The following is a 26,895-nucleotide window of genomic DNA, read 5'->3' as shown; positions in this document are numbered from 1 at the left end:
GTCAGCTGATGACATGGAGCCTGTCTGCTTCAATGGGTGGAGGGATCACTTGGTGGGAGAGAGATCAATCTGAAACTAATGCAACAGCTGTAGGCACCCTGATTGAAAACCACAGGTCTTCTGAATGGATTCAGCTCATTTATGTTTCAATGGGTGGGGCGGCTGATGTGTGGGAGGGAGGAAAATGGAATTATGGGATTTGTAGGCAAAAGAAGAAAACTCCAACAGGAAATACCAGTTAAGAAAAAGCTAGCCACAGTGTTATGGTAATCTCATGACATAGCCATTTAGCCCCAAGACAAGCGCAGATCCTTCCTAAGCATGTCCATTACTGTCTGCCAGGTATGTACTAAAATCAGCTTATGGTGGATAATCCCTTTAATGCACACACCCCACAATAACACCATAGCCAGCCACGTGCGAAGCAAACAATATCCCAACACAGGACACTCTCGGGTGCTGAATCCCAGTAGTAAATAGTTCACATCCAAGTAGCATGGAAGAGTCAGGAGGAACTCACCACGGTATACTGTGTGAACAGGAACTTCTTTATTGCATAGTGCGGTTACAACTTAAAAACGGGCAGACAAGGACGCAAAACACTGGAGGAGGTTATAGCTATTTCACGCCAGGTAACGGCGCTTCTTCTGACCGCACCCCTGCTCCCACATCAGGGTGGTTAAATCTACCTGTCCCCGCGACATCAGAGCAAGGGGTGTTAACACTTTATACACAATAAAAAGCAAGCAAAATGTGCATAGTTAAAAACAAACAGCCGTGTGAAAAAGACATACATACAAAACAGCAGCAAATGGAGTATACAAAAGACAGTAATGAGAAACATAATGTTCGTCCCGAATGTGCTTTATCAGTCTGGGTGATCCTTTTTGGATTCTGATCAAGTTTAGATGCTCCGGGAACCTTACCTTGAGTGCACGTATAGTGCAATGTAGAACCTGGAGCACGCACACTGGACAGCATAAACGACAAACTTTGTCCTGCAGCATATGAAACCTCTGAATCTGACTGGCACACCACCCAGGTTGGTAAACTTGTCCGTAAAGACATAGGGGCACCAGGAACAACTTCCTCAACGAAAGTTGCCCGTAGGTGCAGCATTTTTTTTTTTTACCATTTGCTGCCCTTTTCAGTACACTGCAATTTACTATGTACTGAGATGTCTCATATTCTTACCTCTTTTAAAAGTAATAAGGGGTCTATTTTATCTGCTAACTCAGGATAGCTCTTCAATATAACCCAGTTGTCAATGGCTATTTTAATCTGGGATGCCACAGGGCTATATTGAAAAGAGAAACAATAACAATTTACCTGATTGTCACTTATTTAATTGTTCAGTATTCCTGATGTTAGGAGGCCTTCTCTTGCGCAGCCAGTCATTGCATTGTTTAGAAAATTCACTATTGAGAGCAGTATTAAGGAAGGGGACCGGATACCCTCTCCTAATTAAAGGTTCTGCATCTGTACTGTTAATGCGCCTGAGCCTTACAAACTGTCCATAAGGCACTGCCATTTTGACGTGTTCTGGGTGGTAACTTTGGAAATGGAGGAGTGAGTTACATGCTGTGGGTTTGCGATAACCCACGGTTACCAACTCACCATCCTTCAGTTTTGTCATAGTATCCAAGAACTCCAACTCCACATCACTAGTTTTATAAGTGAATCTTAGATTCATGTCGTTCATCGAATTCAGGTTGGATACAAGGCTGCAAAAGTTGGCTCCATGTCCACCCAAACGATGAACACATCATCAAGGCTCTACTACAATCTGAAGCAAAGTGGATCCTGAAAACTAATGCCCAGGGCAATTTGGGTTTGAATGACAGATTAGACTTAAAGGGGTTATCCAGGAAAAAACTTTTTTATATATATTTCTACTGGCTCCAGAAAGTTAAACAGATTTGTAAATGACTTCTATTAAAAAATCTTAATCCTTTCAGTACTTATGAGCGTCTGAAGTTAAGGTTGTTCTTTTCTGTCTAAGTGCTCTCTGATGACACCTGTCTCGGGAAACGCCCAGTTTAGAAGAGGTTTGCTATGGGGATTTGCTTCTAAACTGGGCGTTTCCCGAAACAGGTGTCATCAGAGAGGACTTAGACAGAAAAGAACAACCTTAACTTCAGAAGCTCATAAGTACTGAAAGGATTAAGATTTTTTTAATAGAAGTAATTTACAAATCTGTTTAACTTTCTGGAGCCAGTTGATATATATAAAAAAAAGTTTTTCCTGGATAACCCCTTTAAAGAGGAAAAAAGAAGAAGGAAAAAAAAAAAAGGAGAAAATGTATTTATTTTCTTTGTTATGTTTCTCATTACTGTCTTTTGTATACTCCATTTGCTGCGGTTTTGTATGTATGCCTTTTTTACACAGCCGTTTGGTTTTAACTATGCACATTTTGCTTGTTTTTAATTGTGTATAAAGTGTTAACACCCCTTTCTCTGATGTCACGGGGACAGGTGGATTTAACCCCCCTGACGTGGGAGCAGGGGTGCGGTCAGAAGAAGCGCCGTTACCTGGAGTGAAATGGTTATAACCTCCTCCAGTGTTTGGCGTCCTTGTCTGCCCGTTTTTAAGTTGTAACTGCACCATGCAATAAAGAAGTTCCTGTTCACACCGTATACCGTGGTGAGTGCCTCCTAACTCTTCTATGCTACTCAGACTGGACTAATCTAACTGGCCTTATGACAACACAAATGGCCTAAGTCTTCAAACAAGTACTGGGCAGTGAATAAGACCATGCAGTCAATGAACAGTTTACCTCAGAATTCTTGCTGTAGACTTTTTCCATGGACTTCAAGCTAGCATTTACAGCATGGGCCAGTTCCTGCTCCATACTTTCATGAGAAACTGCTATTTCTTTAATGCTGCAAACATAAAGGCAAGCATGTTTCTTCCAAACAGTTTCAGACCCAATGTAAACCTTTAACATTCAAAAACTATTCAAAAATTCTAGCCATATGTTAAGGCCTGTCCTGAGGGGTAGGCCTACAATATTAGATCAGTGGGGTCCCTGTTTGCAGGGGCCACAGCCCTCATGTGAACACTGTAGCCTGTCCAATGCTTACATCGCCGTACTATTAGTAGTAGTGCTGCTGCTGCTGCATGGTTGTCCCATTCAATGAATAGGACAACACTGCAGTAACTTGCACTGTTACCACTAATGGTTCGACAATGCTGGTATGAGCAAAGGGAAACACTGAAGAGCCTGCAGTACTCACACGATCCCAATTTATAGGTGCAAAATCTAAAAAAATAAAGATTTTGAACCCAATAGTGGTCTTCAACCTGCAGACCTCCAGATGTTGCAAAACTACAACTCCCAGCATGCCCGGACAGCCGTTGGCTGTCCGGGCATGCTGGGAGTTGTAGTTTTGCAACATCGGGAGGTCCGCAGATTGAAGACCACTGCACAGGAGGTAATACTCACTTGTACCCGCCGCTCCGGACCTGTCATCGCTGCCCTGGATGTCGCTCCATCGCTGTCGCCGTGTCCCCGTCGCTCCGGAACGTCTCTGCTGCCGGCCGGGTATCCTCGCTCTACGTCGCCGCCATCACGTCGTTACACACGCCGACGGACGTACGCGACGACGTGATGACGAGGAAGGAGAGCGCCGGCCATACAGAGGATCCCTGAACGGAGAAGACACTGAGGAGGCAGGTCCCTCCCGTTGTCCTGTAAGCACTAACCCGGCTATTCAGTCGGGCTTTTCGGGACCGCCGCGGTGAAATCGCGGCGGTCCCGAACAGCCCGACTGAACAGCTGGGTTAGTGTCACTTTCCCTTCAGACGCGGCGGTCAGCTTTGATCGCCGCGTCTGAAGGGTTAATACAGGGCATCACCGCGATCGGTGATGTCCTGTATTAGCCGTGGTTCCCGGCCGTTGATGGCCGCAGGGACCGCCGCGATAGGGGTGTATTCGCCGTATAAGACGCACCGACTTTTTCCCCCCAGTTTTGGGGAAGAAAAAGTGCGTCTTATACGGCGAAAAATACGGTATATGTGATCCCTCAATTTAAAGTCTTTGCTAAAGCAATAGTTACTTGTTACATTAACTTATGTCACCTGATGCTATTCTTTATATTTTTTGGGTGTGATAACCTTTAACACTGGGGGAGATCAAAACCTGTCCAGAGGAAAAGGTGTTAAGATCGCTTCTTTCATTTTTTTCAGAGGCATTTTCAAAAACAAAAGAAGCAATCTGGTTGCTATGGGCAACTCAGCAACTTTTCATCTGGACAGGTTCTAATAAACCTCCCCCCACTGTGATCACCGACCTGTGGCTCTTCTGCAGTTGCAGCTTTCAGAGCATGCTAGGAATTATAGCTTTGCAACAGCTGGAGAGCCACAGGTTCAGGGTCACTGCTTTAAATTGGGGTACTCCAGTGGAAAAAATGTTTTCAAATCAACTGGTGGCAGAAAGTTATACAGATTTGTAAATTACTTCTGTTAAAAAAATCTTAAGCCTTCCAGTACTTATCAGCTGCTGTATGCTCCAGAGGAAGTTGTGTACTTCTTTCCAGTCTGACCACAGTGCTCTCTGTCTGTGTCAGAAAATGTCCAGAACCGGAGAGGTTTGCTATGGGGATTTGCTCATTCTCTAGACAGTTCCGGACATGGACAGAGGTGTCAGCAGAGAGCACTGTGGTCAGACTGCACAACTTCCTCTGGAGCATACCACAGCTGATAAGGGCTGGAAGGGTTAAGATTTTTAAATAGACGTAATTTACAAATGTGTACAACTTTCTGGCACCAGTTGATTCGAAAATATTTGTTTTTCACAGGAGTACCCCATTACAGTAGATTGACCTATGTCTTAAGATGTTTTTGAATAAATGGGACCTTTACCTGTGAATTAGGGCACCAGCAGCCTGGCCAAACTGTGAGACCTGGGCTGCCTCCTCTTCAGACAGAGCTTCAGGGTGTAAAGAAGTTGGAGACAGAGCAGTAGAAGTCTGCCTGGAAAGTTCACATTTCTGCTTATCTTCCCACGATTTCAATGTACTTTCAAAGGCCTGGCAGGAAAATCAGGTTAAGACAGACATGAATAAACCAGCTAACGGAATCTTTTATTTGTGTTATGCACTATAAAATTAAAAAAAAAAAGAAAAAAAAAGTATAATGTTTTAAAATCATGTAACTACACACATTTCTAGGAACCTTACCCTGTCTCTGGTGAGTGTCTGTGTTCTGTTCTTATGCACTATTCGGATATAACCTGGTGGCTGGACCCAAGCCTCTCCATCCACTTGCACAGGAATGCCTTCATCTCCGAGCACTGTGATCTTTACTGTCCGACACTAGTGGGAAATATGACAAAATAAGTCCACTAATAAAAGTCAAATAATAGTCAAAAGTTTGAATCTTTAAAATAAAAACATGGACAAATGATTCACCTGTAATTTATAAAGGAAACATTCTTAGAGGGGTATTCCAGGCAAAACCTTTTATATTAGATATATATATATATATATATCTCAACTGGCTCCGGAAAGTTAAACAGATTTGTAAATTACTTCTATCAAAAAATCTTAATCCTTCCAATAGTTATTAGCTTCTGAAGTTTTCTGTCTAACTGCTCAATGATGATGTCACGTCCCGGGAGCTGTGCATGATGGGAGAATATCCCCATAGGAACTGCACAGCTCCCGGGATGTGAGTCATCAGAGAGCAGTTAGACAGAAAACAACAACTCAACTTCAGAAGCTAATAACTCTTGGAAGGATTAAGATTTTTTAATATAAGTAATTTACAAATCTGTTTAACTTTCCGGAGCCAGTTGATATATAAAAAAAAAAAGTTTTGGGCTGGAATACCCCTTTAAGCTATTAAATGAGTGAGTATTTAGCTCTACAGTTCTTCAATATGAGCTGCCCAGGAGCATCAATTAAAACTGAAAAAACTTGCCATATATCTCAAAACATCATAAGCCATGCCAACATCAACCTAACAGAGGAAAAGGGACCTAAAGAAAGAACAGATTTGGTTTCAAAACCTGTAGCTTTTACACATTTTAGTATTATAGTATTTGTCATCACTATAGGCCAGTAGTCTTCAACCTGCGGACCTCCAGATGTTGCAAAACTACATCCAGATGTTGCAAAACTACAACTCCCAGCATGCCCGGACAGCCAATGGCTGTCCGGGCATGCTGGGAGTTGTAGTTTTGCAACATCTGGATGTCCGCAGGTTGAAGACCACTGCTATAGGCGGTCCACATATTCCTTTATTCGTTACAAGCCTTGAAGAAACCCATCAGGGAAAAAATGGCCACATTCAAGGACATGAATCAGCTGCACAATGGTGATCTGTCACAACAATAAAGACTCTTAACCCCTTAGTGACCAAGCAAATGTGGGCCTTAATGTGCAAACTGTTTTCTTTTTTTTCCATTATAGTCACATTCTTTAGAGCTCTCTCTTTTTGTATTATTTTATTGACGTTGCCATAGGAGGGCTTTTTGTTTGCAGGACAAGTTGTACTGATTTGACAATGGCATATTAGGGGTTAAGGTGCATTCACACCGCGGTTTGTTAATACGGTCACAGGAGTATACCGCGGTTTTAAAGTCCGGTCACAAAACAGGATACAAGGCAAAAAGGAGCCGACCGGTTGGCTCATTCAAATAAATGAGATGCGTGCTGGGTCCGGCAGAGAGCCCAATTTTCCCTTCCCCCAGCCGAATCCGGTGACAGTATTAATAGCCGTGGTGTGAATGCACCCTTAGACTGCCAGGAACGGAGGATTTTTTGGTTGTGGCAGTTAGTACAGTTGAGCCCAACCCCAGCAAGGAGTTTAAGTAGATTTCCTCTTTAAGGGTATGGTCACACATGGAGTGGGTAAACTGCATATTTTCTGCAGCAGAAAAAAATAAAATGCATCCACCCTAAGGGTACATTTACACATGCATGAAGAGAAAAAGAAGTGCTCAGCTCACCATCCATTCACGGTGTATGATTAGGACTTTAGCGGGGTAGGAACACCTGGAGTTCGGATGAAGCCGGGCCGCCTCCCGTGAATGAAGATCATGAAGACAAGGGGAATCCAGGTCACAGGAAAAGAGTTACAGTAGCTTTTAATGACTCATGTTTAAAAAAAGTAAAAGACAAACACAAAAAGAAAAAAGGGGGGGAGGGGACGCACCCCTATATGCAAAAACAGAACACCGACGCGTTTCGAGGTGATATAGAGCTCTTAATCATGGCTGTTTAAGAACTCTATAGCAGCTCGAAACGTGTCGGCGTTCTGTTTTTACATATAGGGGTTGTCCCCTTCCCCCCTTTTTTTCATTTTGTGTTTGTTTTTGTACTTTTTAAACATGAGTCAGTAAAAGCTACGTTTTAACTGCAACTCTTTTCCTGTGAGCTGGATTCCCCTTGTCTTCATGGTCTACATTTACACATGTTTATTTTTGTTTGGCTGCAGATTTGCTGTAGCAGATCTTGCTACTCATTGACTTCTTTTTTGTAGAAAAATCTGCTGCAGAAAATCTGTTGCAAAATACTGCACGTGTGAATACTGCACGTACGGAAAGGCTGGGTTCACACCGCGTAAAAACCTGTGCATATTATATTTTACACCCAAATTTGCCTTGAATTGCAGCTGCATTTTTGTTCTTATAGTGGAAATATTCCATACTCCATTACCTGTGCAATCCGATGGTGCTGCAGTTTGATAACTCTGGACACAGCCATCTGCATACTACCAAACACAGCAACAACCTCCAGGATTTTGTCATCAAAAGAGGGAGCAGCAAATGTCTAAAACCAAAATGAAAACATAATGAAAGACTGAATTTTCAGAGCCCAAAACCTGCCCGTTTTTTTTAAAGTATGAAACTTACATCATCTTCCTTGTTGCCTCCCCAGAAGTTAGTGCCTCCAGCGTAACTTGGAATGTTCAAGACAGCGATTCCTTGCAAGCTGGGCAGGGGAATAGGCACCCCATCACACTGCGGGGGACATTGGGGTAAGTGGAGGTAGACACGCACATCCACTGAGAAAGAAAGAGACAGACATCTAAAAGAAGAGAGACAGACACAACCAGTGTTAGGGACAGACACAGAGACATGCAAGATGAAGAAAAACATTGCTAACAAGGGAGCCATTCAAGAGAAAAGGCGCAGACACAGACATGCAGTATATAAGGAGACATGGAGAAGGGGAGACACCTGCCCAGTCAGCTTTGCTTTATGCTATTTAGCCATGAATATTATATGTGTGTATGAAAGTCAAACTACAGTGTTTTATCCCTTGTTATAATACTAATGGTTCCCGAGAATTTTTATATACCGTGTTTCTCCGAAAATAAGACCGGGTCTTATATGAATTTTAGTCCCAAAAAACACACTAGGGCTTATTTTCAGGGTAGGGCTTATTTATTTATGTAGGGGGGGCTGCAGGAGTGTGGAGGATGGGGGGCTGTAGTAGTGTGGAGGATGCCACACCCTCCATCCTCCACACTCCTGCAGCCCCCCCATCCTCCACACTCCTGCAGCCCCCCCATCCTCCACACTCCTGGTCTGGTCTGCGGGCATTACTGGCGGCCGCGGTCCGGATCTGGACCGCGGTCCGCCAGTTGATTACCGCTGGCCTAGGTCTTATTTTCAGGGTAGGGCTTATTTATTTATGGGGGGGGGGGGGGGGGGCTGCAGGAGTGTGGAGGATGGGGGGCTGTAGCAGTGTGGAGGATGCCGCACCCCCCCATCTTCCACACTGCTACAGGCCCCCATCCTCCACACTCCTGCAGCCCCCCATCCTCCACACTCCTGCAGCCCACCATCCTCCACACTCCTGCAGCCCCCCATCCTCCACACTCCTGCAGCCCCCCCTCCTCCACACTCCTGCAGCCCCCCCATCCTCCACACTCCTGCAGCCCCCCCTCCTCCACACTCCTGCAGCCCCCCCATCCTCCACACTCCTGGTCTGGTCTGCGGGCATTACTGGCGGCCGCGGTCCGCCAGTTGATTACCGCTGGCCTAAGTCTTATTTTTGGGGTAGGGCTTATATTGCAGACCACCCTGATAATCCTGCTAGGGCTTACTTTCGGGGTAGGGTTTATTTTCGGGGAAACACGGTAGCGGTTCATCCCTGTGAAAAATTATCTGAGGACTGATGGGAAACAGAACAAGAGATGTTTCAACTTGTATGTGCATTTGGTATGTGGATCAATGTAAAATATTTAGAAGAGGGTCCTACTTTTATGATTTTGTGGGTTTGTGCAACTGGAGGATCCCGATCCTGGCCCTTTTTGTAGTCTCTCTCTTTGGTCACCCTGTTTCCCCAATATCATTTTCCTTTTCTTTGGGATGCTGTATCTACATTTCTCTGCATGCACCGCTATGTTTTTGTTAAGAATCATATGGCAACTGTTTCCATTGTACTTTATTTTATTATTCTTTGCGTTTTTCCCGTTTTTTGTTGTGTCTTTACGGTTTTGTTTTTAGTACACTGAAATTTTCAGAAAAGTTTATCTAATAAAAAAATAATTTGATTGAAGAAGAAAAGAAAAAAGGCTGTCCAGGTATGCTGGGAGTTGTTGTTCTGGAGACACACTTGTTGGAAAACCTTATCAGCGTTTTGATTTTTCTCTTACCAGGCGACTTTATCTCCAAAGTATGATATCATTCCGTTTCCGTCTACTCACCCATGTGACTGTCTGCAGTGACATTCTCTATGCATCTCTCTAGAGCAGTGGTCTTCAACCTGCGGACCTCCAGATGTTGCAAAACTACAACTCCCAGCAGGCCTGGACAGCCAACGGCTGTCCGGGCATGCTGGGAGCTGTAGTTTTGGAACATCTGGAGGTCCGCAGGTTGAAGACCACTGCTCTAGAGACTCATATTAAGTGTCTCATAGAGATGTGAAGGGATATAGGCTTATCAGCAGTTGTGGGATGTGGACAGTCACAATTCCATGATAAGGCAGCGGGACTGGAATGGCATTATAGTGTGGAAATAAGGCATCTGGTAAGAGGAGAATTGGCTTGGCTGTTTCACTACAGCATGTTACTTGTCGGCAATAATGAAAAATTTTGCTTGGCCAACTTTATTTTTGTTCTACCTAGCAAATGTTTTACGACCACAGCTTTACTTCATGCATCTCTTGTAATGAAAAATATATATGTGATTATACACACCGTACAAGATATTCCTCCAAGGTACAACAAGCATGGAGAAAACATACATGTACATATAATCTAACATTAGTGCTGAACTCACAAAATTAGATTTGGTAAAGCAAAGTTGACATAAAATGAGGTTTTGATGTGCTTTGGGGTGTAACTAAGACTAGTTTATGTGCTCTTTAAGTATTGGTCATACACAAAACAACCCTATGATAGAAAGGTCATAGAAAACGGAAGACAATGGCCCAGATTTACTATTGTTATCCCAACCTACTTTTGTCTGGTTTTATGCCAAAATGTGGTGCAGTGCACCGCCAATTGTGTTTTACACCAAAATAAACCTACAAACCCCAAAATAGGGGTGTGGCTGACTGGAAATGGCACGTTCTCATAACCCACTCTATTTACTATTGCATTCACAGAAAATCCTGTGAATAAATGGCTAGAAATGTCCACTAATAAAATGCTGGTCAGAAATTTCCCAACCTATGAATCCCCATAGTAAATTGTGAATTCAAATAAGTCTGACACAACTAATAAAAACTCAACACTCGTAGTAAATCAGGGCCAATAGGGACAGACACAAGAAGAGACAGATGAGGAAGTGTTATTATACGAACCTCTAAAAGAACTCTCTGCTCCAGGTTCTTGTACGTTCTCTGTAGAAGCTCTTTGGTGCCTAGCACACCATACCACATCATATTCTTTGTGCGACTTCTGACATTGAAAAAATACATGAAATAAATCTAATACATAACCCATTGTTAGGGTCACTGTTGGAAGGCTGTTTTATGTCATCTCTCACCTACACTTCTTCGGGTGCTCATCCCTCTTATTGTTAAAATCCAGGGAGATTTTAGCATCCAGCCCAATCCCAAAGTAATTGTTCATCACACATTTTTCTGTGTAACAATCCCTAAGGAACAACATAAGGAGCATTGAATTATTGTGTACAAAGGCCATGACCCAATATAATTTATTTTAATGTCCTGTTGCGTATATGTCACTACTATATCACACACTGATGTAGGAGATCTTCATTTATATCAGTCCCTGTCTCCAGATACCTATCTCAATAACGGACCTATGGATAGAGGGTAATTTTAACAATTTCGTATACACAACTGATCACTAAGTGGTCACTGGAACCCTATATTCCCATCCAATAATAATTAAAACGTAACTTTTATTTAAGCCTTCACAAGTTAAAAGCCCCAATCTACTAGTCCCAAATATATAAAGTGATTATTTGAATGATCAGGTATCATGGATGAAGTGCATGATTACCTATATCTTAAGAGACCAAGTAGGTGATTTTAAAATTTTAACACATCGCCCTGGTCACCAGGCTCCCCCAATGTTTCACCACATGCTGTGGCTTTTTCAAGGGCTTAGGCCATTAGCCCTCGAGTGGGGGATGTGTTAAAAAGTTTTTAAATCACTTACTTTAGATACAGGTAACCATGAACTGCAACCATGATACCTGATAAACTTTACTCATTGAAGCAGCATGCAGAAGCATGCAAATAATTACTTTATATATTTGGGACTTTTAACTTGTGAAGGCTTAAATAAAAGTTATGCATTAATTATTTTTGGATGGGAATATAGGGTTTCTGTCCCCAGATAGGCTCACATTAGCAACAGGCCAGGCAGTAGGTCCTAGATTAAATGCACAGTAGACGTCATTCAAACTTCATTAAGATTAGACAATAGTGCCAGCAATGGTGGTTCTTACAGCAGCAGTTTCTTTCTGAATGAACTGTAAACTACCCTATGTACACAAACAAGCCTTTAGAGTAGTCGTTTCAAACTGTGGCCTTGCAGATGTTGCAAAACCCCAACTTTCAGCATGCCTGGACAGCTGTCTAATAGCTGTCCCAGAATGCTGGGAGTTAATGTTTTGCAACATCTGGAGGGCCACAATTTGAGACTACTGCTTTAGAGTGTACACCAATATATACCATTTAAACATTTACCACGAAATTGTAGCTATAACCCAGCAAATCCACCAATAGCTTAAAAGATTAAAGATGTTGGCTGTTTTAAGTATAACTTGGAAAAATGCATGGAAACAGTTATGACAGGTGACTTACTAATATATACAAAGTGATATACAGTCACAGCAAAGTCAGAAGGCCCAGGTTGTAAAAAAAAAAAAAAAAAAAAAGCTGTAGTTGTATTCCACAAGCTGATAGAATAAAACTATAGCTTTCCTCACAATCTGGGCCTCCTGACTTTATATCACTTTGTGGATTTGTCTCCGTTGTGACATCCGGTTTTGTCATTTGCAAGGTGGATGGTGTCCTGTACTGACTCTTCTTCTACATATTACCATTATACAGTGGGGCCCTAAAGTATTTAGTCAGCCACCAATTGTGCAAGTTCTCCCGCTTAAAAAAAGATGAGATCGGTCTGTAATTTCATCATAGGCATACCTCAACTATGAAAGACATAATGAGAAAAAAATCCATAAAATCACATTGTCTGATGAATTTATTAGCCAAATTATGGCAGAAAATAAGTATTTGGTCAATAACAAAAGTTCATCTCAATACTTTGTTATATACCCCTTGTTGGCAATGACAGAGGTCAAACGTTTTCTGTAAGTCTTCACAAGGGTTTCACACACTGTTGCTGGTATTTTGGCCCATTCCTCCATGCAGATCTCCTCTAGAGCAGTGATGTTTTGGGGCTGTCGCTGGGCAACACAGACTTTCAACTCCCTCCAAAAGTTTTCTATGGGTTTGAGATCTGGAGACTGGCTAGGCCACTCCAGGACCTTGAAATGCTTCTTACAAAGCTACTCCTTCATTGCCTGGGCGGTGTGTTTGGGATAATTGTCATGCTGAAAGACCCAGCCACGTTTTATCTTCAAATGATGGAAGGAGGTTTTCACTCAAAATCTCATGATACATGGCCTCATTCATTCTTTCGTTTACACGAATCAGTCGTCCTAGTCCCATAGCAGAAAAACAGCCCCAAAACATGATGTTTCCAACCCAATGTTTCACAGTAGGTATGGTGTTCTTTGGATGCAACTCAGCATTCTTTCTCCTCCAAACAAGATGAGCTGAGTTTTTAACCAAAAAGTTCTACTTTGGTTTCATGTGACATTCTCCCAATACACTTTTGCATCATCCAAATGCTCTCTAGCAAACTTCAGACGGGCCCGGACATGTACTGGCTTAAGCAGGGGGACACGTCTGGCACTGCTTGATTTAAGTCACTGGCGGCGTAGTGTGTTACTGATGGCAGACTTTGTTACTTTGGTCCCAGCTCTCTGCACATCATTCACTAGGACCCCCCCGTGTGGTTCTGGGATTTTAGCTCACCGTTCTAGTGATCATTTTGACACGATGGGTGAGATCTTGCGTGGAGCCCCAGATCAAGAGATTATCAGTGGTCTTGTATGTATTCCATTTTCTAATATCCACAGTTGATTTCTTCACACCAAGCTGCTTGCCTATTGCAGTTTCAGTCTTTCCAGCCTGGTGCAGGTCTACAATTTTGTTTCCTTCAACAGCTCTTTGGTCTTGGCCATAGTGGAGTTTGGAGTGTGACTGTTTGAGGTTGTGGACAGGTAACAGGTTCAAACAGGAGCCATTATTACAGGTAATGAGTGGAGGACAGAGGAGACTCTTAAAGAAGAAGTTACAGGTCTGTGAGAACCAGAAATCTTGCCTGTTTGTAGGTGACCAAATACTTATTTCCCACAATAATTTGCAAATAAATTCTTAAAAATTCAGACAATGTGAATTTATGGATTTTTTTTTCTCTTCTCTTTTCTCATCCTGTCTCTCATAGTTGAGGTATACCTATGATGAAAATTACAGGCCTCTCTCCTCTTTTTAAGTGGGAGAACTTGCACAATTGGTGGCTGACAAAATACTTTTTTGCCCCACTGTATACTGTACTTTTTAAAGTTTGGCACTACTGACTCTCTCCCTAGCAACATAAGAAACTGTTTTAACGAAGAAGGCTAAAAAAAGTGTTGCATCACATATCCCGCTGTCTGTTGCCATTGTATGGAGAGAGCGACATGCAGGATAGGGGATAAGTGTCTGATCAGGTAGGGGTATTGCTGGGATCCTCTATGATCCCCAAAATTGGGCCTGCCCACTATAATGAGCGTTTCTCATTATACTGCACTGATCAGTATAAAATGAACCCACATACAAGAAAGTATTCAGAAGTGTTTTGTTTTTGTAGTTTTACTAACCTAACATCAATAGTAAACATTATTTAAAGGGATTATCCGATTATTACAAACATATCACCTATCCACAGGATAACAAATTAGTGTCTGATCTCCACAACGGGGCCCATCTCTCCCCACTGAGCGCTTCAACCCCCACTTTCTGTGAAATACTAGTCTCGGCAGTGATGGCAGGCCGCAGCAGTGTCTTCCCTCAGATTACCGGGCCGTTGCTTCCGAGAAAAGTACCTTTTAGAAGGTTGAGGTTCTGGAGATCAGACACTAATCTGCTATCCTGTGGATAGGTGATATGTTTGTAATAACCGGATAACCGCTTTAAATAATGTGTACTACTGATGGTATTTATTCTTACAGTATGTGTGTTCATTTTTATACTCCTCAGTGCAATATAATGAGAAAAGGGAATTTTGTCTTCAAACTTGAAAAACCTGAAAGTAGACGATACATTACAGAAAGTAGGAGCTGGATTTCCCCTTTCAGTACTATAAGTTTTCTCTATCTCTTAGTAAGGATTGGTAAAAAGTTATATTCGATTTAAAGTTGTATATGTCTGGATGTTCATATTCAAAAATAAAGAATGCTAGTAAAAAATAAAGGGAGGTGTCGAGCTCATCAACTAAAGAGTTAAGAGCAAATAATCTTACATCTACCATCTAGGGCCTGTGTAGTTAGTTACTGTTATAAAGTGAGTACTTATCAAAAATAAAAGGCTAAAGATAAAGAGGCAACATAAATAATGCATGGATTTGCTATCTCCAGAGTTTTATCTGGAAACTGTCAGACAGTCTGATATTTTATCTTATCTGCGGTTAAGCGGCATGGCTTCACTGAGGACAGATCCTGTGTTAGGAGCTTGTAAAAATTTATATTGATTAGAATAGTTTTCTACTACACTGAGCTCTTCTGATCCGTATGATATTTTTGTCAGCTTCACTTACAAGTTATCAGGTTCAGAGCTAAAAGAATCGGCATTAATAAAGAGGCGGTTCATGACAGAGTTCACTGGTAAAGATGCGGTCATTCCCGGTCTAATGCCTGTAGAGAACAAAAGAAGCTGAGTTACAACTCTGTTTGGTCTTATCAGACTTGTAATATATTTATCTGAATAGCTCACTTGTGTACATGTGGTCCCCTTGAGAATTGGCATTAGGAAGCGAGGCAGTGCCTCCTGCCGACAGACTAGCTTTACTGGAAACTTTTTCTGACTTGGAACCTGCAAGTACAGCCAAAGTGTAGCATTAATATAGAAAGTGACCTCCAGCAGAAATGCAACTTTCAATCACCCCACATTCTTTACAGATTTAGTATCTAGCTCTTCATTTCCCTTATGTATATTGCCCTCCCTGCCCACAGAGGGATCATAAGTATGCAGTCAGGGGAGCTGAGAAGTCATCTTTTACATGTCCAAATTTTAGCAATACAATCTCACAAACCAGACACTAAACTAAGCAGAGTTCACACAAACCCAACCAAAAGTGGAAGGTTAAGGGTGTTTTGGACAGTTTCTGGGTGATCCCTGGGGTGGGATTAATTTTACTTGTTTTGTTGTAAATTTTGGCAAATATGCTTTTACATTATAACCGTGTGATAGGAGCTGTCTAATTGTCTTCAGTAACTGTGATAAGAATTTGTAATCTCCTTCAGGGTCGCATCTGCCAAGAGGTGAGAGGAGTATCTCGCCTCAGGCAGCAGATGGTGAGTGCTTAAGGGGGGACGCGCCAGCATGACTGAGAATCTGCCCTGTCATTTTAGTAAAGCTGTCCAGTCCCAGACTCACTGTGTGGCAGAGCAGTTTCCACAATCTGCCCGCTGCTCAGAATTGGCTATCACAGCTAGTTCAAAGACTGGCCTTGCAGAGGCTCTTCCAGGTCGCACGCACTAGTCCCGAGTTCTGATTGGTGGCCACTGGGCATTGTCATCATATATTCTGCTCTAGACTGTGTCAGACTCCACCTGCATCAATCATTTCCCATGCTGCAGCTTGTGCCTTCAGGCTGTTGACAGTAAATGTTGAGGTGACACATGACACGGCGTCTACAGTAAATCTTACTCTTGTTGCAGCTAGAGGCCTTCAACAAGCTCCTTTAGACCAGTAGCACCAGGACTCTATGGCAGATCTTTAGAAGTAGTGTGTCTGAGGGAGGCAGCTACACTGTCTGCACTAGATAAAGGATGATGGGAGCTTTGTGAACTATAAAGAATGGGGGCAGCAAACTTATAAAAGCATGGGAAGGGGATGAGGTGGTAATGCATTTAAAATATGAGAGATGTGATGATGAACTATAAAGGATGAGGTGGTGATGAACTATAAAGCATGCTGGTCACTTCTGGTATATATTTACATGTATATTAGTGTTCGGATATGCAAGGTCTCTTGGGCCTTATTGAACAAACAATTTTCTTTATTTTTCTCATCATCAACCTCTAAGATCTAAATTTTTATTTATTTTTTCATCTACATTGCCATATGAAGACTTGTTATTTTCAGGGTGGCTATGCTGCCGCAATAAAAAGCCAGAAGCCATGCGGAAGTCCACTTTGCAGTCTCTGTAAAAATACAGTTAGTCACTAAGGGGTTCATTTTTGCCTCAGGCAGCAGAAAAGCTAGAATCTCTAGAATTGACCTCCCCATGAAGAGTTTGTATAGAACAGTCCATGTAGTTTCCTCATACAGGAAGTTCTCGTATCCCAAATACTCAAATATCTTACCCTCTGCTTCATAAATATATGTAACTAACCACAGTTAGAGATGTTTTCTGGCGGTAGAAATTCCCTGGTTGAACTTGATGGACGTATGTCTTTTTTCGACCGTACTAACTATGTAACTATAATGGGCTTAGTTCTAAAAAGAACTAAGCCCATTATAGTTACATAGTTAGTACGGTCGAAAAAAGACATACGTCCATCAAGTTCAACCAGGGAATTGAAGGGTAGGGGTGTGGCGGGATATTGGGGAAGGGATGGGATTTTATATTTCTTCATAAGCATTAATGTTATTTTGTTCCAGGAATGTATCTAACCCTGTTTTAAAGCTGTTAATTGTTCCTGCTGTGACCAGTTCCTGAGGTAGACCGTTCCATAAATTCACAGTCCTCACTGTAAAGAAGGCGTGTCGCCCCTTGAGACTAAACCTTTTCTTCTCCAGACGGAGGGAGTGCCCCCTCGTCCTTTGGGGGGGGGGGGGGGGGGGGGGTTTAACATGAAACAGTTTTTCTCCATATTTTTTGTATGGGCCATTAATATACTTATATACATTTATCATATCCCCCCTTAGACATCTCTTCTCAAGACTAAACAATTGTAACTCCTTTAATCGCTCCTTATAGCTAAGATGTTCCATGCCCCATATTAGTTTAGTCGCACGTCTCTGCACCCTTTCCAGCTCCACAGTGTCCCTCCTATGGACTGGTGCCCAAAACTGAACAGCATATTCCAGGTGAGGCCGTACCAATGCTTTATAAACGGGGAGTATTATGTCCCTGTCCCTTGAGTCCATGCCTTTTTTTATACATGACAATATCCTGCCGGCCTTGGAAGCAGCAGCCCGACATTGCATGCTATTCTGTAGTCTGTGATCTACAAGTACACCCAGATCCTTCTCTACCAGTGACTCTGCCAGTTTAATCCCCCCTAAGACATACGATGCATGCAGGTTATTAGTACCCAGTTGCATTGGGTATTACCATTACCATTGGGTATTAACATACCGGTGTACTCCGGATCTAAGACATCTTATCCCCCTATCCAAAGGAAAGGGAATAAGAAGTCTGATCGCTGGGGTCCTGCCACTGGGGACCCCCGCAATCTCTCATGCAGCACCCACCTGTCTCAGCTGCATGCAGCGCTGGAGGCTCGGAGTCTGAATCCTCACGACCACGGGGCGAGAGTATCGTGACGTCACAACTTCGCCCCCGTGTGACGGCCGTCACGCCCCCTCCCATAGACTTTCATTGAGGGGGTGGGGCGTGACACCACACGGGGGCGGAGTCGTGAGGTGACGATACTCCAGCCCCGTGGTCGTGAGGATTCAGACTCTGAGCCTCCAGCGTTGCATGCAGCTGAGACAGGTGGGTACTGCATGAGAGACTGTGGGGGGTCCCCAGTGGCGGGACCCCTGCGATCAGGCATCTTATTCTCTTTCCTTTGGATAGGGGATAAGATGTCTTAGGGCAAGAGTACCCCTTTAACTCCAGCTCTCCTGAGGTACCTCCAGTGTCCTGCTCTGGTCCCCCGTCCGATTTACTTTCTGAGCTGCAGCATGATGCCTGGGCATGTGAAGAACCTGGGCCCAATGTGTCATAATGCTGCTCAGCAAATCGCTAGTCAAGGCAGAACATCACTGGCCAGCGATTCACTAAGCGGCAGTATGGCAAATTCGGCCTGGGTGCTTCCTGGACAGAGGTGTCTGGCCTAAGCTCAGGAAGAGGACTGCAGCAGGGTATCAGAGGCACCGCAGGCTTGTTGGAGGGGAGTACACATATTTTTTATATAACACACGATGGGCATAGTTCTAAAAAAATATGGGGGGGGGGGGGGGGGATTTATCAAACCTTGTGCAGGATAGCAGTTGCCCCATGCAACCAAATGGCTTCTTTCATTTTTAAATAGGCTTCTGAAATCAAGGTTGGGCTCTGATTAATTGCTATGGGCAACTGCTTCTCCTCCTACGCGTATATTTAATTAGTATGCTTAGGTGGTTAATGAGAATCCTAATGAACACACTAATACAGACCTTAAATAACATATTAGTCTACATAGAAATAAGACATTTGTAATTCCACTAAAATGGAGGTGCAAACACATTAAGTGAGAGAAATGACCTCTATTGGATCCTCTTATCCTTGGCAATGCATTCCCACTATTTGTAATGATGTGTTCCTTGCCATCCTCAGTAGTAAAAGGAATTAGAAAATCTTCACTACTTGGGGTCTGTGCGTTCTGTTCATCAACAGCTGTAATGAAAGTTTCACCGTAAATGTGACAAACTTCAGGACAGAAATAGCACAATGCATGTGAGAGCAATGGTATAACTACAGCTGAGTTAATCCGACAAAAGTTAAAAGCTGTATGTGAAGTTTAACCATATTTTAGCCTTTGTTGTTTTATAATATTTTTAACCAAAACCAGGAGTGGAAACGGCACAGAGAAAAACTATAATAGGAGGATTTGTACCTTTTTTCGTGTCGGTTCAACTCCACCTTTTGGCTAGAATACTGAGCAAAATCTTGACCAAAATACTAAGTGTAAACATAGCCCTAGGGTACGTTAAAATGTGCATAATTTGCTGCAGTATTTCTGCAGCAGATTTTGCTACGTGTAAATGTACCCTTTGACTATCTAGTCTATGTGTAGTCCATTTATTTGTTGGCTTACTTTAATTCAAAATTGCACACTAAATTTTCGGCACAATTTCTGGTGCACATGTTCATATACAAGCCATGACCCCTTTCATGATAAGCTACACGCCTTTTTGAGGAGACACACAAGTGTCTAAAACACATAATACATTTGATTTAGGTAAAACATTGTTTGTCCAAATAAGAATTAAGAATATGATTTGCAATAGTAAATCTGCCCACTGGACTGATAGGAACATGTCCCATACAGGCAGAGGAAAGAGAAAAGGGAACCCATAAGAAATAGTTTACTTTACAGTGGAGAACTTAGACAATCCCAGAAAGCACACACTATACAGCCCTTGACCAGGAGTTTGGGATGAACTTAAAGGGATACGCTGCCCCTGGACATCTTATCCCCTATCCAAAGGATCTCTGGGCGGCATCCCAGCATTCTGAACATTTCTGTTTAGAACACTGGGTACGTCTATTAATGTCTATGGGAGGGGGCATGAGGGCTGTGGTCGCTGGCCACGCCCCCTTACATAGACATGAATTGAGGGGGCATGGCGTGAGGTCCAGCAGCCAGACCCCGCATGATGCGTAGATGTCTAAATACAGAGTCCATAAGTGCACTATTATGCATAATGAGAAGGCTGAGCAAGTTGTTCATGTTTGAGCGAAATGTCATTAAAAGCAGGAAAAACAGGACAACAGTCATTTATTTAATGAGTGCCTCAAATCCATCGGACACTGTTTGTTAGTGGCTTCCCCTCTGGCTCATAGGGGGATCCCCAGATTATCTACACTAGAGACAACAATATTCAAGTTTTCACAAACAACTTATATTTTCTACATAATGTGGCCAGAAGCCAACTGTCCATAGTTTTGGATATTACTGACTTACCTTTCTCTGCCTGCTCTATTATTTGTCTGATGGCCTTCTTAAGGCTGTTGGCCCTCAGCATAAGCTGCTCCCGAGGTCTAAAACTCTGCTGTCGACCAGGAGAAGGGGAAGGAGAGACTGCGGCCGGACATGCCAGGGATTCAGAGGACTCCTCTCCCTCCTCACTAATAGTAGGTGGGGGCTGAGAAAGTACGGATGTAGCCTGAGACTCTTCATTTAAGGTGTTTAGGAGAGAGTCTAGCTTTTCCCTCAGAAGATTACACTGCGGGAAAAAAAATCCCTTTCAGTCAGTAATAATACCAATAATATGTATAACAACATTATAGGATGGTTAGAGCTTATGGTGAAAGTAAGACATACCTTTCCTGCCATGGTCTCAGATTCTTCACAACTCTCAGTCATTCTCTCATAGGCTTTCCCAACACGTGCAACAAAATCTTTGACCGTTTCACAGAGGACTCTGAAAAAGCAATAGTGAGCCTGTCAGAAAATCACATTGCAACTGTAAAAGCAAACTGCACTATAACACCTGATTTTTACCAAAAACTTTAGATCATTGGCCAAAGAAATTCAACACAGATACAACAGGATCAGACTCTTTGTTTCACAAAATCTTTGTGTACTCACTTTTTGTAAATCTGGCCATATTAAATTCTGTCTTATCACTGTTTATTTTAATGATCCTTTACATTTCTAAATTTGTTACTCAATGATCAAACATATGGTGGTCATACAGGTCCCATAAAAGCTGGTGGCTCTTAAACACAATCTGTTATTAAGGTTTAGATTGGTGCTTACTTGGCTGACGAAATAACCACGGAGTGCTGATCTGAGCTGAGAATCTGCGATAAATGAGCAGCTACAGAGTCTTCATAGCCCAAGATTTGCTGAACCTAAATAAGGGGAAATGAAAAAGGCTCTAATAATCCAGACTATACAGAAGGAAGGATTAGGCTACACTGAAACTTTGTAGCACTACTGATTTTTAAAAGGGGCCAAGGATAGGAGAGTAGTATCTGACTGGTAGGTGTCTGACTGCCGAGACCCCTACCATCAAGCTCAATTGTATACCAAGTGAATGAAGCAGCAGCCAGCATGCTTGGCCAGCCCTTGGCTATCGTCAATCTCATAGAGAGTGAATGGATCGGCAGCAAATGGTACTACACCATTTGCAGGGACCCACGTTCTCATGATCAGTAGGGGTCTTAGCAGTCAAATCCCCATAAATCAGATACCTATATACTGTTGATACTGCTATGGTTTAATCTTGGGATACCCACTTTAAATGAGCACTGTCAGATACAAACACTTTTTATATGTAGTACCTCTTGGCTAAACCTTAAAGGACATCTGCAGCGAAAACTTATCCCCTATCCACAGGATAGGGGATAAGTGTCTGATCACGGGGGGTCCGACCACTGGGACCCCCACGATCTCCCAAACGGGGCCCCATTATTGCCGCACTGTGTGCCGGCTAATGCGCGTAGAGTCAACCTCACTGAGGTCTACGCTATGCCCCCTCCCCATACAGCTCTATGATAGAGGCATCCCAACCTCTCCCATAGAGATACATGGAGGAGGCGTGTCGGCCGCAATGTCATGTTGCGGCTGACACGCCTCCTGCATGGGAGAGGCGTGGAAGCTGCGGCAGAGCCGGGGCCCCATGGAGGAGATTGCAGAGGGTCCCAGCGTTCTGACCCCCCACGATCAAACACTTATTCCCTATCCTGTGGATAGGGGATAACTTGTTTTCGCTGCACATTTCCTTTAACTATTCTAATGTATTTCATAAGAAAATTTTATTTCCTTTTTATAGAAATCATGGCTTATAAAATCATGGCTTTGTCCAAGCTGAAGCACAGGCATGGACAAAGTCCAATAAGTTAGGGTGGGCTAGGCACTCCTCTGTGTCTGATAGGACAGGAGATAGCACAGAGGAGTGCTATCAGACAGGAGAGAGCACAGAGGAGTACTATCAGACAGGAGAGAGCACAGAGGAGTACTATCAGACAGGAGAGAGCACAGAGGAGTCCTATCAGACAGGAGAGAGCACAGAGGAGTCCTATCAGACAGGAGAGAGCACAGAGGAGTCCTATCAGACAGGAGAGAGCACAGAGGAGTCCTATCAGACAGGAGAGAGCACAGAGGAGTCCTATCAGACAGGAGAAAGCACAGAGTAGTCCTATCAGACAGGAGAGAGCACAGAGGAGTGCTATCAGAAAGGAGAGAGCACAGAGGAGTGCTTTTAGACAGGGAAGAGCACAGAGGAGTCCTATCAGACAGGAGAGAGCACAGAGGAGTCCTATCAGACAGGAGAGAGCACAGAGGAGTCCTATCAGACAGGAGAAAGCACAGAGTAGTCCTATCCAGGCCTGTACTTCAACTTGGACAGAGCCATGATTTTATAAGCTAGGAAATATATTGGAAAAGTTAATGATTTGCCAAGATGTACAATATATAAAAAGTTTTTGAATCTGACAGTGCCCATTTAACTATTGAGCTACAGCTGCAGTCCATTTGAATGCACTTGTAGCCAACCTTGTGGACTGCAGCAGTCATTTAAAAGGTAAAAATTAGCAGCGATATAACATGTCTCAGTGTAGCCTTAGCCTTTAGAGAAGAACACAGTGAACTCTTACCTCACAGTCGTCACTTGGCTCTGTGGATGTACAAGGATCTGGGGACTGAGCTGGAAGTTTTGTCTCATACACCATGATGCTCCACCTACAGATATTGAAATAGCTTACAATTGATTATCTGTCAAGATAAAAAAAAAAATTTTAACAGCAATAATAAATTTTCAGCTCACCTATCCAGCATTTTAGTGCCAGCTCTCTCAAGTTTTTCCAGAATCTGGGGGAGCTGAGTGTCATCGTCGCATGCAGATCCCCAGCCAAGGACACGAGCCAGGTCATTTCCAGTGCCCAAGGGCAACACTCCTAGTTGACACTACAAATGGAAAACAGCAAACTAACTTAATAAGCCATAACACGTCTGTCTTATATAAATGTTGAGCTGCATTCATAGTGTGTTAAGTAGTGTCCGTTAGATCCCCAACTATATGTTCAACGTAAAGCTATGACAGAATGATACATCATATAAAGGGTCCTATGTCATAAAAAAAAATAAAAATAAAAAAGGAAAATATTTTTATATTATAATATTATATATATATATATATATATATATATATATATATATATATATATATACACACACACACACACACACACACACACACAGTGACCACTCGACATACGATGGCCCCGACATACGATAATTTCAACATGCGATGGCCTCTCAGAGGCCATCGCATGTTGAAGGCAGCATCAACATACGATGCTTTTGTATGTCGGAGCCATCGCATAAACGGCTATACGGCAGCACTGACTGCTTCAGCTGCCACCGGATAGCCGTTTACAGTGCCCCGTGGGCTCCGGTGATGTCTCTTACCTGTCCTCGGGGCTCCGGCGCATCCTCTTCGGGATCCTCTGCATCGTCGGCGCTCTCCATCGACGTTATCACGTCGCTGCGCACGCCGTCCCGTCATCCAATAGGAGCGGCGTGCGTAGCGACGTGATGGCGGCGACTGAGAGGGAAGCAGAGGCCTTACCGGAGCGCCGGGGACACCTCGGGGACGCGGCGACAGCTATGGACGGCGACATCCAGGGCAGCGGCGACAGTCCGGAGCGGCGGGGACAGGTGAATACAACTTTCTCTAACAGTGGTCTACAACCTGCGGACCTCCAGATGTTGCAAAACTACACACATGCTGGGTGTTGTAGTTTTGCAACATCTGGAGGTCCGCAGGTTGTAGACCACTGTCCTATACTTTACATTGCACGGATCCCTCAACATACGATGGTTTCAACAAACGATGGTCCATTTGGAATGAATTACCATCGTATGTTGAGGGACCACTGTATATATATATATAAAATAGAATATAGGATTTAGCTGAATTGTGGAGTTCTGCACTATTACATGCAGCAAACCATAATACAAACATTGGGTAAATTGTGTCTATGGATCCATTTAACACTTGCATCAGGACCTATCCTGCTGGACACTGCCTAACAATGTAATTCCAACCTCAATGAAGAACAACCGTGCAGTTATGACCTATGCTTCATTTTAAAAGAATTAATATAAATAATTATTTTAAACAATTGAAATAAAAAATTAAAAAATACATAAGAAAATAAAATGTGTCTGAAATTAACCATTATCATTTCAGTAATACCTGTTTATGTAGATTAAGGGTATCGATTTCAGACAAGACCCAGCCCACACTACCATCACCGCCACACACCAATATTCTGAAGGTGTCAAACTTTTGAAACAAGCGTAAACTATAAGAGGAAAAATAAAACAACAATAATTAACATTACTATATAAAAAAAAAATAATTAAGAGAACAATACAAAAAATAAATCTTTTGGACTTACCCCAGATGAGGTCCTCCATTCATCAGGTCAAATACTTGCGCTGGGTTAAGAAGCTGCTTGAAACGTCGCAGGAATTTGACTCCTTGGTTATCTCCACTCTTTGAATTAACAAAAACAAGCAGAGGGCTAGTGCAGGAGGGTGGGCACGTGGCCTTCCAGAACCCTGGGGAAGGCAATAAGGAACAGCAATGCTTTGTTATGTTATGCTACACATGAACTAAAGTCCAGTCTATATAGGTGTAGGACACACATACCATCCGAGTCAATGCTGTTGAGGGCCGTTGGTGGAATTACTGACACTTTGCACTGTCCAAGCGGACACTTTTTTGGCAAAAGTTCTTTACAAGAGGAGTGTACCTACAATAATAAAAGAAAGTCACTTACTTAGCAATAACAGCAATATGTCATGTTAAGAGAAAATAACACAAAGTTACAGAGTGGTCATACGTGGTGTGGCATCTCACCCAATCATTGATACTTGAGGCTCCTTCATGGTTGTAATCATACACTATAATCCATATGAAAAAGCAGGCAACTTATGTATATTAAATACATATATATTAAATTGTTTAACCCCTTAAGGACTCAGCCCATTTGGACCTTAAAGAGTACCTGTCATCATCTAAACTTTCCCTGATCCCCCTTCCCATCTGTCCCCTTCTATAACTATGCCTATCCCTGTGTTTATTGAGGTTCAAAACGCTGTGGAAATACCTTTTTTTATCCCTCTTCATTAGCTCACAAACACTGTCTTTCTGAGGGGTGGAAGGAGGCGGGTCCCAGCAGGCATGATGTCACATGAAGCCTGGCTGGGGCTCTGCTTCTGCCAGTCTTCCTGTATGCTGCTCTCCCTCTGCAGCAGTGTTTCCCAACCAGGGCACCTCCAGCTGTTGCAAAACTACAACTCCCAGCATGCCCAGACAGCCAACAGCTGTCCAGACATGCTGGGAGTTGTAGTTTTGCAACAGCTGGAGGCACTCTGGTTGGGAAAAACAGTGTGCATACAGACTAAGTACAGGGTAGGGACAGCAGCCTGTCTCTCTCTCTCCTGTGTCTCTCTGCACTAAAAAGTCAATGCTGAGAACCAGGGGCAGTGGGAGCAATTACAGAGGCAGTGATTAAGATGAATGTCAGGGGGGGGGGGCACAGAGCAGGGAGTGCAGTGAGATGATACAATGTATAAGATAACGTGTGGTGAGGGGCAGGGAGAACACAGAGCAGGGGGGAGGGGGAGGTGACTGGCTGTTATATGAGAGGCATGTGCAGGCCTGTAGCTCACAGGCTAGGAGCGAGTCCTGAGCTGAGAGCACTGAACTTCCGGTGGAAGGACCAGAGCCCTTTAGCATTAGTCCTAAAAGCTGTACACTTACTATGAAAAGCATAGGATGCTGCTTGCAGACCAAGCATAGAAGAGTGACCCCTAGTGGCCAAAAGTATAAAATGAAAAAACTGGTATAAATATTAATATTTTTTAATGAAGATATATTACAATATCTCTTCATTAATGATTATGAACAACATATTAAAAGTTTTTGTTGATGACAGGTGCTCTTTAAGGACTTTATTTTTACGCTTTCGTTTTTTTCTCCTCCCCTTCATAACTCGTTTATGTTTTCATCCACAGACTAGTATGAGGGCTTGTTTTTTGCGCGACCAGTTGTCCGTTGTAATGCCATCATTCACTTTACCATAAAATGTATGGCGCAACCAAAAAAATACTATTTGTGTGGGGAAATTAAAAAGAAAACCGCAATTTTGCAAATTTTGGAAGGTTTTGTTTTCACACCGTACAATTTATGGTAAAAATGACATGTGTTCTTTATTCTCTGGGTCAATACGCTGAAA

General features: G+C 42.9%; 1 protein-coding gene across 6 annotated transcripts in view; it reads right to left on the bottom strand.

Annotated features, from left to right (window-relative positions):
* DGKD (diacylglycerol kinase delta) overlaps positions 1–26,895 on the bottom strand; it is a 113,447-nt gene that overhangs the window by 18,314 nt on the left and 68,238 nt on the right. For all 6 annotated transcript variants that reach the window (XM_056564673.1, XM_056564669.1, XM_056564668.1 and 3 more), the window contains 18 exons: positions 25,305–25,407; positions 25,051–25,213; positions 24,846–24,954; positions 23,412–23,551; positions 23,242–23,326; positions 21,401–21,495; positions 20,963–21,062; positions 20,603–20,864; positions 19,180–19,311; positions 15,474–15,572; positions 15,298–15,394; positions 10,946–11,056; positions 10,761–10,857; positions 7,859–7,966; positions 7,662–7,775; positions 5,181–5,315; positions 4,864–5,030; positions 2,777–2,882 (listed from right to left, as the gene is read on the bottom strand). In XM_056564673.1, coding sequence (XP_056420648.1) covers positions 2,777–2,882; positions 4,864–5,030; positions 5,181–5,315; positions 7,662–7,775; positions 7,859–7,966; positions 10,761–10,857; positions 10,946–11,056; positions 15,298–15,394; positions 15,474–15,572; positions 19,180–19,311; positions 20,603–20,864; positions 20,963–21,062; positions 21,401–21,495; positions 23,242–23,326; positions 23,412–23,551; positions 24,846–24,954; positions 25,051–25,213; positions 25,305–25,407 — 2,223 coding nt within the window. The remainder of the gene's footprint in view (positions 1–2,776; positions 2,883–4,863; positions 5,031–5,180; positions 5,316–7,661; positions 7,776–7,858; positions 7,967–10,760; positions 10,858–10,945; positions 11,057–15,297; positions 15,395–15,473; positions 15,573–19,179; positions 19,312–20,602; positions 20,865–20,962; positions 21,063–21,400; positions 21,496–23,241; positions 23,327–23,411; positions 23,552–24,845; positions 24,955–25,050; positions 25,214–25,304; positions 25,408–26,895) is intronic.

Source organism: Hyla sarda, chromosome 3, assembly GCF_029499605.1.
Source record: "Hyla sarda isolate aHylSar1 chromosome 3, aHylSar1.hap1, whole genome shotgun sequence".
Lineage (NCBI taxonomy): Eukaryota > Metazoa > Chordata > Amphibia > Anura > Hylidae > Hyla > Hyla sarda.
Note: the sequence above shows the minus strand (reverse complement) of the source record. Positions and strands in the feature narration are given on the sequence as shown.